Here is a 16,583-nt window from a genome sequence, read left to right on the forward strand (position 1 = left end):
TCGCAAGCTATGGCAAATAAGAGTATTGAAAATTGTGACCCCTCGTGGGTGAGGTACCAGAAGGGGTTCACAGATATATAATATCTTCAGAACAGATCTTGTGTTAGCGAAAATGTATGTATGAAATTTGAAGAGGGTTATATGCTTAATTCGCTTTCTTTAAGCGTTTTGTGTGTTCAAAATCTTGAACCCTTTGTGGGGGAGGTACTAGAAGGAATGGCTCGATCTTGAATGGTGCTGATAAAAATATTGGGATGTGCCAAGTCCGCATGGAAGTGGATGTTAATTTGACGTTTTATGAGCTTAATGGATATTGAAAATGTTGACCTTTTTGTGGGGGTGCTACCAGAAGGAATGGTCTGATCTTCACCTTCTTTATAATAAACCTTGTGTTCATAGAAGTGTTGAGATGTGCCAAGACTGAATGGAATCGGATGTTGATTTCTCGTTTAATGAGCTTCATGAATATTCAAAATTTTTGACCCTCTGTGGGGAAGGTTCCAGAAGGAGTGAGCTCATATATTTCATCTTCACACTAGACCTTGGGTTAATAAAAATATTTCGATTTTTGAAATTTGGTGGCTCTTATTGTGCAATGTGCAATATTGTGCAATATTTTATAACAATAACCGATTTTCCCTTAATGATATCAAAAATTCAATATTCTATATTAAAGCAATATTTTATTGAAAATTTTCGGCAATATGAAAGTGTCAGCCACATTTACTGGTTGTAGTTTGGCATTTTAGTCACTAAATATATACTCCACCTTCGAAAATATCTGTAATATAGATCAACTATAAAATTCATTAAAATATTCTACTTAAATGTGCGTCGATTCAATTAGTTACCAAAGTCCCGAAGCATTTTCCTGTCAAAGTATCAATAATTTTTTGTCGACTCATTCCAAAAATTATTAATTCATGATCAGTATAGATATTTAGAGTTGTGTCAATCTAGTACGATCGAACGAACTAGTTCCTTATCTAGTTCCGTAGAGTCCGGTCGTTTCTATGAAAAGTCTGCGTATGAGTGATATGAAATATATGAAATCACTCATACGTTTAGGAACTGGTTTACTGAATTATGAAAAGGATTGTCAATTATAAAAAACATTTGGCCTATGTCAACCTCTTTTAAAATTGAGATAATACACACATTATTTTATGAATTCGATGAGATTCCCATTCTGTTCATTTTTTTATATACGAACCCTTCAGCGGTAAAGGTACTTTTAGGTGTCTTAATGGTCCTGGCCACATCCTTCTACCCAAAAAGCTTTAATTTAATATGTTAATAGTCAGAACACATCTTCCGAGAATGGCCCCTTAGCCTGACATTTTATTTATTTTATTTTTTTTTTGTTTTCTTTTCTCATCTCAAAGACACCTATGAGAGGACTCCGTTCTGTAGAGAAGGTCTACTATTCGGAAAAGACCTTTAAAGCCGTTTTATTTGCAGAAGACCATTCTCCTATTTATAAAGGATATACGCGATTTGGAAAAGTAAGATATCTTCTTACTTTTACTCCGGTCATCCTGATAAAAGATCCTGGTCTTACTTTGCTTTTTACTTTTTCTTAATAAATAAAATATTAGTATAACTTTGGTATAACTTTTTGAAGATTTATATATATATATATATATATATATATATATATATATATATATATATATATTTGCCAAAGACCTATTAGTGGCCTTCTGTTTGTAAACTGGCTGTTAGAGGTATTCTATTCATATAAGGTACGTGGGATGTATTGTGGCAGGTTTACTACAAGACCAGCAGAGCCTTGTCAGACATATGTATATTCTGTAAGAGATTTGAGATCTAAAAAGGAAGTGACGTTCCAGTTTTAGAAGATTTGTTAAAGGTAGTCTTTCTATCGAAGATTTGTAAAATCATAGAAAAAAAACTTTGAGATTATTCAGGTAAAGAAGATATAAACGAGATCTTCGCTGCGAAGCATATCTGTGCGATGTTAAGAGTAATAAAAAGTCTTATTACAAAAAAATTTACGAAACAATATTTTAATAAAAAATCTACTATTATAGCTTGGTTTTCTTTAAACCATTCGTAGTGGCGATATTTGCTTAAATTTTTTTATTTAACGTTTCACGTTTACAAAATTTGGTCTGCTGTTTTTTTTACTCAAAATTCAAAAAGCAAAAAAAAAAAAACAAAGAGAAATGGTTTTTGAAAAAAAAAAAAAAAAATAAATAAAAAAAAATTGAAAACGTTTTAGAAAATGTTACAAAATTATGGGAAATAATTTAGAAAATACATTAAATTTAACACCCTCCACCTTAGGGTAAAGGAAACATTAGAATCCATTATGACCCACAAATTCCAATTTTTCGACATATTCGTGCGAAAATGTGGCAAAAATCATCAAAATATCAAATATCGCGAGTTATCGCTATATGAGGCTATACAAAAACGTGAACCTAAACATACAATGTTTCGCCAACGTTATATGGGAACTATACTAAAACGTGGACCTATACATACAAGGTTTCGCCAGCCAGAACCCAACAAATACCAATTTTTAGATAAACCCATGAAAAAATATGACAACAACCATCAAAATACTGAATACTGGGAGGTACCGTTATAAGGGGCTATACCAAAACGTGGACCGATAAATCTAATTGTCAATACAAACCCTCGTAGACACAATACAAATTACTCTTCTAAATTTTGACGCTCTATGTTAAATTATGTTGGCTGTATCGTGATTTCAACAGACAGACGGACAGACAGACGGAAGTGTTTTAATCGTCTTAGAATTTTATGCTGATTATGAATATTTATACTTTACGGGGTCTACGACGAATATTTAGGGATGTTACAAACGGTATGAAAAAGTTAATATACCCTCCTTTCAAAGGTGGAGGGTATAAAAATATCCTCAAATTCATTTTCATACTTCAACTAATACAAATAAAACAAGTAAGCAAATGCTATAGACGTGCGGGCCGACCATGTGATACCCTACAACATAACAATATATTAAAAGGTCACTTATGTCCAAATCCATTTTTGATATGATGTCATAGAGCATTACTTAACTATCTTCTCATGCCGTGTCGATAAAATTTTAATTGTGACCTGTAGAGCGACTGCAAAATCATGGAAATTTTAAATTTTTTGATCCATTTGAACCCCTTAGGTACATCTTCACACCTTATGTACATCTTCTAACACCATGCAAAATTTCGTGAGCATTCGCGATTTTCTTAGATATTATCCTTTTCTGGCGAGGAACCATTCCGAATTGATAAGATTTGTGAAAATCTGTCCAACGGTTCTTAACCTATAGAATTTTTTGCTGATTATGAATATATATATATGTTATGGGGTCTACGACGAATATTTAGGGATGTTACAAACGGTATGAAAAAGTTAATATACTCTCCTGATGTTAATTGGAAAAATATTTCTGATAGTTCTCGACAAAAGGGTTTTAGAAAAATCATTCCATAGTAATAGAAAAATATATATTTTATTTGATGTTGCTTTTTCTTGGGATTCGACATCTTTGTTATCCTTTTCTGCTCTGAATGAACAACAAATACGCAAGTGTGTGTGGTGTGTTTACGTTACCACCAATGTATGCTTCGTTGAACATTTCATCCATTCATTTTAAAATTACTTAACGAACAAATTGGTTTCTCCTTCACTTGCAAATGCATTCATTGCCTGGAATTTTCAATTCTTGGCCAACCATTCTTGGTTTCTTTGTTGGTGTTGGTGTTGACGTTGTTGTTGCTGTTGTGTTTTCTCTCTTTGAATTCACATACCATGAAAATGGTCAAAGTGTTAAGAATATAGATTATTACAGCACTTTTGATATTATTATCTAACAATGGGAGTGAACGAAGCGAAAACGCAAAAAAAAATTGGATCTCAAGCATAGAAAGCAACTATGTATCTACACAGCTCAGCTCAATGCAGCTCCGCAAAATATCCTTTTGGTTGGAAAAGCCAAGTCCAAAAAACGAGGCAAAGGGAAATCAAATAAGCGATGCATGAACACCAACAAACATATACGCACACCCAGAGAAATTGTGCTTAAATAATAAATGTGTAGTGTAGAGTAGAAGGACAAAAACAACGACAACAGCAATAACGTCAGGCAAACAACAACAACTACTGCTACTACAATGAGAATAAGATTGCAACAAAATGTGGCACAAACAGCAACAACAACAACAGTAACATCGACACAGCATTAATTACAAAGATAGTACATTCAAACAGCCAGCCATGGACCAAAAGACAGAAGGACAGACAGACCAAACAAAAAAAAAAAACAAACAAAACACTTTAATGGACTGCCATTCGACACACACTGACACTTACAAACACAAACTTTGGCCAGCATCCATCCAAACTTACACACACACTCACACACACAAACAATTTATCGACTCACGTTAAAGGACATACTGGTCGGTTGGGATGCGCGTTAAATAAATAACTGCGAACGAATACAAAAGGACAACGGGCGCACACAAACACACACAACAAACCTTTATGTCTTTCTTGTGTTGTTGTTGCTGTTTTTTTCCTCTCTCTCTCCATCTGTAGCGGTAAGGATATCCGAACCGAGATATCCTACAACAAAAAATTGAGACAATGCAACAACAAACAAATGGTTACATTGACAGCAAAAACCATAACAAAAGAAACAACTTTTGAGCAACAAAAAGGCAGGGAGAGAGAGCGGGAGTGTGAGAGAGAGAGCGAGTGAATGCCAAAGCGAGAGAAAGAGTGAAAACACTTGTAGACAAAAATGTACTTGAGCGGCAAATGTTTCCTCTACAATATCCTGGACATTTTCACAGTAAATTTCAAAGGGCACTAAAGGACATCAACAGAGGAGACAGGCACCTTGGACAATGCATCCGCAGGACTGTCTGTTGTGGTCATTTGCATGCACTGTGCATGCAACAACAAAAACAATAATTAAGAAATAACTTTAATTTACTGGAAGACATAATTGAATGACAATTACTAGGTTGTACTTTTGGGTATGTTTCTCCTGTATAGGGTGGGAAATAGGATTAACTGATATCTATGAACAAGTACAAATAGAAAAGAAATAGTTGGACTTGCTGATGTATATTTTTGAGGCGAGATTTACGTGGGTAGACAATGTCGGCCCACAATTTTAAAAATTCTAAAATAATCACATACCTTAAAAAAGGCAGGGACCATTTGATTTGTTTCATAACAATTGTACCAGATTAAGCTAAGATGACTTTTAGTAAGTTTGGAATAATAACTCAACTTTTTTTAACTAATTGTTATTCAATATTGTTTTTCATTTGAGATAAAACCACTCTTACTGGTAACTTACCATTAACCGGTTATAAACTCAAATACCTTATAGGATGCGAAGTATGTGCACTCTATTTTGTACCTACCCTACAAACCTTCAACATTTGTACCAAATATAACTCAAATCAAATGAATTCCATTCCAAATAATCTTAACTTTTACGAAATAGTTTCAAATAACTACATACAAATTTAAAAGATTATAAGAGTAGAGCTATCAAGTAAAAAAGCAGTTAAGTTCGGTCGTGCCGAACTTTTTATACTCTATCTGGGGTGGATTTTAAGAAAATTTCATTGAAAAATTTGGCTAAAATCATCGAAATACCGAATATCGGGACGTGCCGTTATATGGTCGATATACGATATCGTGGATCTATTAGACAATTCTTTATCAGGGGGTAAAGTACTCACAAGGAACTCCTTGTGTGGATTTTCAGGCAATTCCGTTGAAAAATGTGGCTAAAATCATCAAAATACTGAATATGGCTGGGTACCGTTATATGGGGGCTATACGATATTGTGGGCCGATGAAGTCCATCTTCGAACTTGATCTGCCCTCAGACAAAATTTGCAAAATTTTAGCTTCCTACCTTCTTTCGTTTCGACTCCAGCAAGATTACAACAGACGGACAGGTCTAAACTGTCTTAGAATTTTACGCTGATCAAGAATATATTTACATTGTTTGGGTATGACGAACTTAATATACACTCCATACTATGTATGGTGGAGGGTACACAAATAACAGACTATGAAAGAAGAGCGTTTTGAAATATTGCATTAGGTCACTTTCTAAATACAAATGGATAAAGATTTCTTCGAATATATACATTTTAAGTCCCATTTTAAGTTCGCCAAAGCGATTTTTTATTCATTTTTCAAAAAATTATTTAAAAGTTCCTTTTAACGGGATCGGATCAAGTCAAAACATTCAACAAATGTATTTGTCATTTAAGAAAGATTCAGACTTTTAATGTCTTTTAGGACCTGTAATAGAACTGTATGACAAATAAATTTACGAACTTGGCTTTAAAAGGGTGTTTAAACGAATTAATTATTAAAAAACGAACCAAAAACCTCATTTGTTGATTCACTTTCAAGGTTTGCAATTTTTATACCCAATACGTGCCTCATGGAAATAACTGTTTTAGACCCCAGGTCTCTTTGGACCAAATCCATTCGTCCATCGTTCTGTCTGACTGTAACTCTCGATGGGTTTATCGGATTTGACAGTGGTACATTGTAGTATTATTGTCAAAATTAGATCTAGTTCAGAGATAAGCAATATCTTTTTACTCTTACTGATACCTCCCCCATCCAAGGTCAAGATTTTCAAAGATAATTTGCCTCATAGAAATTGATAAGATCATTCGATTTTGTGCAAACTTTGCAGATCCCAATGCTTTTGAAAGTGCTCGGTCAGGTGTGAAATTTTCTTTAAAGTTCTTTGTCAGCAAATTAATCATATATATGATGAGGATGAGATAAAAAATGCAACAAAGTCAAACGACATAATTTTTACATTTTCTTTAAATGTTATTGAATGAAAGCAAAAAATGTCGGAAATAGCATTAAATTTAAGAATAAGTTTAGATTTTTTCGAATTGGTCACCATTATGGCCTTCACGGCGGTATTTTGGTCGATTCCCGGCGAAGCGATTGCTTGAGGTGATCGACACTTTGGTATTTTTTAGTGCCAACCTTGCTGTCCAAAATACTCCATACACAATAGTCCAACGGATTGGTATCCGGAGATTTTGGTGGTCATTGTGAGCTGGAAATAAAGCGAGGACCTCATTTTGTAACCATTCTTGGGTGGCGCGTGCTGAGTGCGATGGTGCTGATTCCTGTTAGAATGTCCAAGGTCTGCGGCCAAAATTTTTACGTGCCGAAGGCTTTAACCGTCCACTTCCTTGACGTCGGGCTACGCTACCAGTATCACGGTAACGAGCGATGGTACGAGACACAAAAGATTTATTCACATTTAAATGCTGCAGTGCTCTAACGATAGCCACTTGTGGTTTTCCAGCCAAAAATAAAGAAATCACCCTATCACGCTTAAATTCCATCACGAATAACTTTTTTTCTGAAAAATTCTCACTCAAATGCTTTTGTACGCTTGTAAATAATATAATGAGCTGTCACTGGAATAATTTTAACAGCTGTCGGATGAGTGGCTTAGAAATGACAGCAGTCTGGTTGCAGTTTTTATACCCACCACCATACTATGAAGGGTATATTAATTTTGTCATTCCGTTTGTAACTCCTCGAAATTCTCATGTCAGACCCAACAAAGCTTATATATTCTTGATCAGCGTAAAATTCTAAGTCGATTTAGCGATGTCCGTCTGTCTGTTGTAATCACGATATCTTTCGAACGATTTGAGATAGAAAGCTAAAATTATGCACACATGTTTATTTTTCCAGTAGGCAGATTAAGTTCGTAAATGGGCCATGTAGGTCCACGTTTTCATATAGCCTCCATATAGCGGTACTTCCCCATATTCGGTATTTTGTAGATTTTAGCGACATTATTCAGCGGAATTGTTTCAAATTCGGTATTTGAAGTTCGTAATGAAAATTTGAAGTTCTGACAGAAAATTGTCTATGCAGGTCCAGGTCTTCGTATAGGCCCCATATATCAGTACCCCCTCTATTCGGTATTTTGACGAGTTTAGGTACAAAACTCACCGAAATCGTTTGGGTTTTCGTATTTGAAGTTCGTAATGGACGCTACAGCCTGTAACCGAAAAATTATCTATGCTGTTCCAGGACTTCGCACAGCTCCGATATAACGGAATATACGATATTTTGATGATTTTAGCTACATTATTCACCGTTTATTTCAAATTTCGAATTTGAATATGGTAATGGCTTATGACAAACAGTGCATATGTAGGTCCACTTCGTAGAGACCCCAACATAACGGCTATATTCGGTATTTTTAAAATTTTAACAGAATTTTTTAAGAATTTTATTTTTTAAAAATTTCCAAATTCGTTTCAAATGGTGGAGGGTGCGCAAACTTCAGCCCGGCTGAACTTACTGATTTTTAACTTGTTTCATCTTACCCTGTACATGTAGAGAACTCTATGCTGAGCAGAAATATGAGGTCACATATGCATTTTTGGAAGAGTTAACAACTGAATTACAATGAAATTTTTATATGCTTTGTTCCAGAACATGCGCGAATGTAAAAATGTTAGTACGATAACAGATTTTCCCTATCAAAAAAAGTAGATTTTTGCTGGTATTGGAACAGAGCAATAATACTTAACAAAATTATTTATGTTTTTTTTTTATATTTATTCGGGTGAGACTTGCTCACAAAATTTAATGGGCTAAAATCCTGTCTTAAGACACTGTGAATCTATTCAAAATATCTTTGTCTACCGTGACAGTTTTAGGTTAGCTGGACATGTGTATGGGGTACTGTATTATTATTATTTTGTTTTTTTTATAATGAACTTCAGGTGGTTATTGTTGGTGCTTTGTTTATTGTTGTTGCTGTCGTTTTTTTACGGTTTAGGTTACATGGTTTACAGGACATTGGTCAAAAAATGACAGGAAATAAATAAGAAGACAAATGTCCACACCAACAAGAAACAAAAAAAGGCTACGTAGCATAAAATTGAAAACGAACAACGAAAACAAAAAACAGCAGCATCCCAACAAACGACACACCGACAAAGGTTGCAGGTGATGATCATAAAATACTCACTCATCAGAGAACCAAGCGTAGTAGTAGTAAGCCTAACCAACTGATGGCTTACTACTACTACACAAAAAACAAGACAAGACAACAAAACAGCAACCATCAACAGCATCGCCATCATCATCCTCGGCCAGCCAGCCATCCAACGATGAACGACCACAAACCCAACCACAACAAAAAAGGACATTAATAAGACGACCAAAGGTATTCATATTTCCAAAGCAGGACCCGGACAGCCAGACCACCAAAAGACGACGACTGTCACTCCGAACACACAGTTGGCAACAATTGAAGCCATACAATTGTCATCATAAAACTAGTTAACACTTTTTAACATTGAAAGTTGAGTGGTAGTAATTAGTGGAGTGTGCAAAGTAGGGGTGGGGTTGGTGCTGGTGGTCATTTTCAGTTTTGCAAAAAAAAAAATGTTTTAGGGATTCTTCTCAAAATCCTGTGTTTTTTTTTTGTTTTTGATAACTCCCTTTTTAATCTGTTTCGTTTTTATGTGTTTTTTTTTTGTTTCTTCTTCTTACAGACATCGGAGAAACTGAAAAGCTGTGGCACCATGAAACGTGTAGAACCCCATCAGAATTTTGAAGAAACGATACAAAGGGTAAGGGTAAATAAGCAAAACTTTTAAATGAAATTTATCTGTAATTTAATATAAACACATTCGGAATTATCAAAGCATATCGTTGGTATTGGTGGTGGGGGGAGGATTGGGAATTTTTGGGGATCGGAGGTTTTTTTTTTTTTTTTTTGTTTTTGCTGTAGTCCGAAAATTCCAACCACAAACAACGGAATAAAATAAAATAAAAATACTTTCAAATAGGATTAAATGCTACATCAAAGTGCCTGTCAAAAACATATTTTGAATATTCGCCATTGTAATGGGATTTTAACATTTCACAGATCTACCCTTGCGGTTGGTGGCAGCCGAATAAGATTTTATCGTAATTTTTAAATTTAATTTTCATATTTTTCAAAATGCTATTTTGGTAATTAAATTGATAAAAGGAAAACAGCGATATGAACGAATTGTGGTAAGGGAGAGCTGCTATTGTTGGTTCAGACGTATTAGAGGTTATCTAAGGACATACACTCTATTGATTTTAGGATGGTTGGTATTGAAAATGAGGTATATCGGCCACGTTTTTGTATAGTCCCCATATAACGGTACCTCCCGATATTCAGTATTTTGCTGATTTCAGCAACATTTTTTCACGGATATGTCTAAAAATTGGTATTTGAGGGTCGTAATGGGTCATAGCTCCTGTGGTTAAATATTGTATGTTTGGGTCCACGCTTTGGTATAGCCCCCATATAACTGTACCTTCCGATTTTTGGTATTTTTATGGCATTGCTCCCATATAACGGTACCTCCAGATATTCGGTATTTTGATGATTTTTGCCACATTTCTTCGCGGAGTTGTTTAAAAATTGATATTTGTGTATCCTAATGGGTTCTAGCTCCGTTGGCGAAACATTGTATGTATAGGTTCACGTTTCGGTATAGTCTCCATTTAACGGTACCTCCCGATATTCGGTATTTTGATGGTCTTTGTCACATTTTTTTGCACGGATTTGTCTAAAAATTGGTATTTGTGGGTCATAATGGGTTATAATGTTTCCTTTAACCTAAGGTGGAGGGTATTAAAAGTTCGGCCCGTCCGAACTTAATGTTTTTTACTTGTTTTATTTAGAACACTGTTTCTGAACATAAAACCATATTTTTGGTCAACGTTGATATTTTTGAAATAATGTGAATAACCCCGCGAAAATTATGGGAAAAGTACTGATTTAATACTCAACTTTTTGACAGGCTTCTAGGGTGGCCTGATCCCCAGTGCGTGGGCTCTTTCGTTTCAAGTTATAGGAATGTTTAAATGATTATTTTGGCTATACGATGGTATGAAGCCAGAGGAAAGCGTATGTACAGAGTGAGATGAAAAAACTGCAACCAACTTCTGACTGCTGTCAGTTCTAAGCCACTCATCCGACAGCTGTTAAAATTATTCCAATGACAGCTCATTATATTGTTTCCAAGCATACAAAAGCAGTTTGGTGAGAATTTTCCCGAAAAAAGTTATTCATGTTGGAATTCAAGCGTGATAGTGTGGTTTCTTTATATTTGGCTGGAAAACCACAAGTGGCTATCGTAGGAGCACTCTAGCATTTGAATGTGAATACATTTTTTGTGTCTCGTGCCATCGCTCGTTACCGTGATATTGGTAGCGTAGCTCGACGTCTAGGAAGTGGACGGAAGAAAACAGCAACATCAGCAGAAATGGTTCGAAATGTAAAGAAGCGACTTGTTCGAAACCCGCGTCGCAGTGGCCGAAAAATGGCTCGTGAGATGAACATATCGCAATATTCTATTCGGCAAATATTGAAAAATGAGCTCGGGGTAAAGCCATTGAAATTCCAAAAACTGCAAAAAATTACACCGCAACAGAAAGAAAATAAACTCAAAAGATTCGAAGAGTTGCTTCGCTTGGCCGAAAGTGGTGAACTGCCGAATTTGTTTTTTTATCCGATGAGAAAACACTCGTTGTCCAGCGGTTTGTAAACAAACAAAATGATCGGGTTTACTTCCCAAAGAGGTTAGCTGAAAATGTGCACCTTCGGTTGGCCACCAGAACTCAAGCGCCGGCCATAGTGATTGTGTGGGCCGGCATAAGAGCCGATGGTCGCTCTCCGCTCGTATTAGTCGACCGTGGCATCAGAATAAATGCCGAATATTATCGCGAAAATAATCGGGATGGTGTATTAAAGCCTTGTGCACGCAAACATTTTGGCCGCAGACCTTGGCCATTCCAACAGGACTTAGCACGCGCCACCCAAGAATGGTTACAAAATGAGGTTCCTCGCTTTATTTCCAGCGCACAATGGCCACCATTTACCATAGGTAAATGGGCTATGTACGTCCACGTTTTCATATAGCCTCCATATAACGGTACCTCCCGATATTCGATATTTTGATAATTTTATCGGCATCATTCTTCGGAATTGTTTCAAATTTGGTATTTGAAGTTCGTTATGTATACTACAGCCTATGACAGAAAATTGTCTGTGCAGGTCCCTCCCGATATTCGATATTTTGATAATTTTATCGGCATCATTCTTCGGAATTGTTTCAAATTTGGTATTTGAAGTTCGTTATGTATACTACAGCCTATGACAGAAAATTGTCTGTGCAGGTCCATGTCTTCGTATAGCCCCCATAAAACGGTACCTCGTAATATTCGGTATTTTGATGATCGTAGCCTCATTATTCAGTAGTAGTATTCGAATTCAGAGTAGTTTCGAATGATGTATTTAGGGTTCGGAACTACAGTTTGTGGTAGAAAATTGTCTGTGCAGGTCTTTGTATAGGCCCAATTATCAGTACCTCCCTATATTCGGTATTTTGACGAGTTTAGGTACAATACTCACCGAAATTGTTTGAGATGTCGCACTTTTTTGTGACAGAAAATTACCTATGCAGCTGTATTTTTATGACTTTAGCTATATTATTCACCGTTTGTTTAAAGTTTCGAATATAAATATGTTATGACAAACAATGCCTATGTAGGTCCAGGTATAAATCCCAACATAACGGCTTTATTCGCTATTTTTAAGATTATAACAGAATTTTTAACGGATTTATTTTTTTGAAAATTTCCAAATTAGTTCAAAATAGTGGGGAGTATTCAAAATTCGGCCCGGCCGATCTTACTGCTTTTTAACTTGTTTTATCTCACCCTAAGCGAGCTCTTACTTTGGTTGGTCTATACCTGGACCTTTAGTTTGCGGCATTCTATGAGGACTATATTTTTATATACTACTCCGCACTGTGCTACAGGGTTTTATGTTTGTGTGAATATATTTGTAACCTTAAAAAAAACGAAATTGACCCATAGTTCCTCTGATGATCTGCATAGAATCACATTCTGAGTCACTTTGTGGACGTCCGTCTGTGGGTGGTGGTAATCGGTCCCAATTCAGATATTGCTCCCATTTATACCTTAGCCAGATTTTTCTTGTACCCAACCTCAAATATATGACTAAGTAGAACAGATTAAGTCACGCAAGAACTGATTCAGTTGAAAAGTAAATTTGTAAAATTTGGTGAAAGTCGGTTTATATATAGATATGGTTCCCATATTTGTTTCATCAGATACCGCCTATAATAATGTTTGTCATACTTTGAAGAAATCGGTTCAAATTTAGTTGTCTTCTATAAGGTTCTGGCTAGAATAAGGTCTAAATAAGGTTGATATAAAGGGTCACATGTGGCGGAATAAAATACCTCTTTAGCCCATATATTAATACCGTCCGATTTTGTAGTTCACCCGCGCTCTAAAGCTGTAATACTCATTCAATGCCGATCAGGGTGTAAATAAATCACAAATTTCCAAAATATATTTTTTTACAAAAAAAAAACTGATTAACATGTATAGAGGTGTAACCTATCTTGTAGACGAACTCGTCCTATATTCAGCTCTCCTTACAGGTGGGTTATAGAGTGGGTGCCGTATCATAATCCCCATTACAATTATGGGGATTATGCCGTTTTTTTCGGTCATAACCCGGTCATAGAGATTATGTCCAAGAAAAAATCGGTCAGATTTTTTCCCCAGAAAATAGAAGACATAATCCCCAAAACGAATGCGGATATAAAAGGTTGTGCGAAAAAATCGAGATTTTTATACCCCTCACCACAAGGTGGTCAGGGTATTATGTCTTTGTGCATTTGTTTGTAACAGGCAAAAGGAAACAAGATAGACCCATAGTTCCTTTTGATGATGCATGTCCATCCGTCCGTCCGTCCGCCTGTCTATTCATGTATTCTTGTATCCATATGAAATTTTGCACAATAATTGGTTTGGCCCAAGGACGAACCCTATTGAAATTGGAGATAATCGGTCAAAATTTGGATATAGCTCCCATATATGTCTTCGTCCGATTTGCCTTTTATTGTGCACCAAACGTGTAATATCAGCCCAAATAGTATGGAATTTTGCACATACAACCAAATTAGTCCTGAAAATAAGCATGCCAAATTTGATCGAAATCGGTTCAGATATAGCTCCCATAAATACTGTTCATCCGATTTGTTATTTTTGTCATCCGCTGCCGTACTATGCACTCTGTAACAACAATATTTGGGGAAATATATCGAATACAGCTCAGAAATACATTAGTAAATTTTATCGGAACTGGTTCAGATTAGAATATAGCTCCCATTTATAACTTCGTCCGATTTACCTTTTATTGCGCATCAAACGTCTAATATTTGTCCAAATGGGATGGATTTTGGCACTTATGACCGAATTCTAGTATGTCAAATTTGGCGGAAATCGGTTCAGATATAGCTATAGCTTCCATATATAATCTTCATCTGATTTGTTATATTTGTTACCCACAGCCGTAATATGCACTCCGTAACATCGATATTCAGGGAAATATATCAAATACAGCTCAGAAATATCTTTGCCAAATTTTATCGAGATCGTTTCCGATTTGGATATAGCTCCCATATACATACAAGTCCGAATTTAAAAGATACAAATGCTTCGGCATATTTAGTCCTGTGAACTTTAAATTATAGTCATAGCGTGTATGATTGAATTCTCCCACAAAAACTTTTAATTGTTACGCGGAGCTCTACTAAATTAGCAAAGTGGTGTAGGGTATCATAAAGTCGGGGCTGCCCGACTTTAAGTCTTTCTTTACTAGTTTTCTCTTGGTATGTCCAGTATCGACTAACGCGAACCTAAGTTTTCTACATTTTAAACTTCCTCTGGGAATGTCCGGCTAAGGTGAACCCGAGTCTTCTAAATTTTAATTTTTTTTGGAAGTAGTCGGTCTTTGGTCGGATCCTAAGATTTTTTCCTCTAAGTATGTCCAACAGCAGCTAACGCGAGTCACAGTTTTCTAAATTTATTTCATTCTGTAGGAAGAGGGCCTTCGCCGGGGCTTGGGATTTTTTCCTATGAATATGTCCAACAGCGGCTAGATGCTTTTCTAAATTTGCTACATTTTGTAAGAAGAGGGCCTTCTGCCGACGACTAACGCGAGCCATAGTTTCTAAATTTATTTCATTCTGTAAGAAGCGGACCTTCGGCCTGGGCTTGGGATTTTTTCCTTTAAACAGTGGCTAAGGCGAACCAAAGTTTTTCTAAATTGGATATATTTTTTGTTTAAGAAGCAGGCCTTCGGCCGGGTCTAGAAAATTTTTTTCTGAGTTGCCAACTACGGCTGACGCGAACCGAGGTTTTTTAAATTTATTCCACTTTGTAAGAAGACGGCCTTCGACCCTTGTGGGAGCGGACATAATCCCTACTTAACTATGGAGGTTATGACCGAAAGAACACGGTCATAATCCCCATAATTGAAATGAGGATTACGTTCGGGCGCCATAGAGTCTCTCTCCCTTAAAGACGTACATTCTGCGTTTTGTTAGCCTAAAAAGTTGAACAGTTTCGGCCATCCCTGAAAAAATATAACTTAATAAAGCCTCCGAATTTTCCTAAATTTTAATATTTATTCCACATTTGCATTTGCAACAGCTAATCAAAATTATTTAAAGCACTCATCTGATGTGGCATGCAGGAAATCACCGAATTCGCATTTGATGAATCAGGTTGGCATATTATTCCACTGCAGCAAAACTATAAAAATTCTCCAACCGCCCCATAAAATATTTACCATAAGTTACTGGTCAATGTTTTTCCTCCTCCTCCCTTTGCCAAGTGACATCCTTTGGCGATTGATATGATATTTACTATTCGATTAAAAACTACTTTATTTAACGACACAGATTCATTCATGCGATTTTAACTACTTTCTCGCCTTCTTCTTTTTCATATTCTCTCTTCCTCTCTCTCTCTTTTCCCTTTGCCTTCCATTGCAGCTAAAAAATCAAAATGCACGAAAAAAGTCACAACATGACCGAGGAATACATGACCGCAGTAAGGATATCAACACGCATAGTGTGACAACAAATGACATGTCCTTAAATAACTACACCAAGCATCCATAGGCCGGTGATGGCCAAGTGAAGGAGGCCGAGGCGGATGGGCAACAGGGAGGAGCTGAAGGAGGAGCAGTAGCAGCAATAACGGCAATACAACGTTGATGGAGAAGAAGATGAAGACGAGGATACATTTTGAATTGACAAATGTGAATGCAATTACTGTGGGCCAAGAGATGCGAAGCAACAACGGGGACAACAACAACAACAACAAGGACATCAACATTCGTTCATTATGTAATCATAATCATTCATTCGGACAATGACAACAAGAAGGATAACCGAACGGTAGGTTGACATGTAAACACTTTCGAGAGACACACACACACACAAGATAGTACACAAACACACACACACACACACACACAGAGATATACACCCATACACCTTAAACAAGAATCATATGCAGCGGTAGGATAAACAAAATCCACACATGCAACAGAATCAACAACATTTCATCGTCCTGCCTATGTTGATGTTGTTGCTTTTTGCTGTACAACAACACCC

General features: G+C 36.2%; 1 protein-coding gene across 1 annotated transcript in view; it reads left to right on the forward strand.

Moving 5' to 3' along the window:
- The window catches only part of LOC101894007 (uncharacterized), a 39,993-nt gene extending 23,610 nt beyond the window's left edge, over positions 1–16,383 (forward strand). The window contains exons 5-6 of the mRNA XM_005191052.4: positions 9,594–9,671; positions 15,957–16,383. Coding sequence (XP_005191109.1) covers positions 9,594–9,671; positions 15,957–16,085 — 207 coding nt within the window. The 3' untranslated portion in view covers positions 16,086–16,383. The remainder of the gene's footprint in view (positions 1–9,593; positions 9,672–15,956) is intronic.
- Positions 16,384–16,583: the final 200 nt, after the last annotated feature.

Source organism: Musca domestica, unplaced genomic scaffold, assembly GCF_030504385.1.
Source record: "Musca domestica strain aabys unplaced genomic scaffold, Musca_domestica.polishedcontigs.V.1.1 1, whole genome shotgun sequence".
Lineage (NCBI taxonomy): Eukaryota > Metazoa > Arthropoda > Insecta > Diptera > Muscidae > Musca > Musca domestica.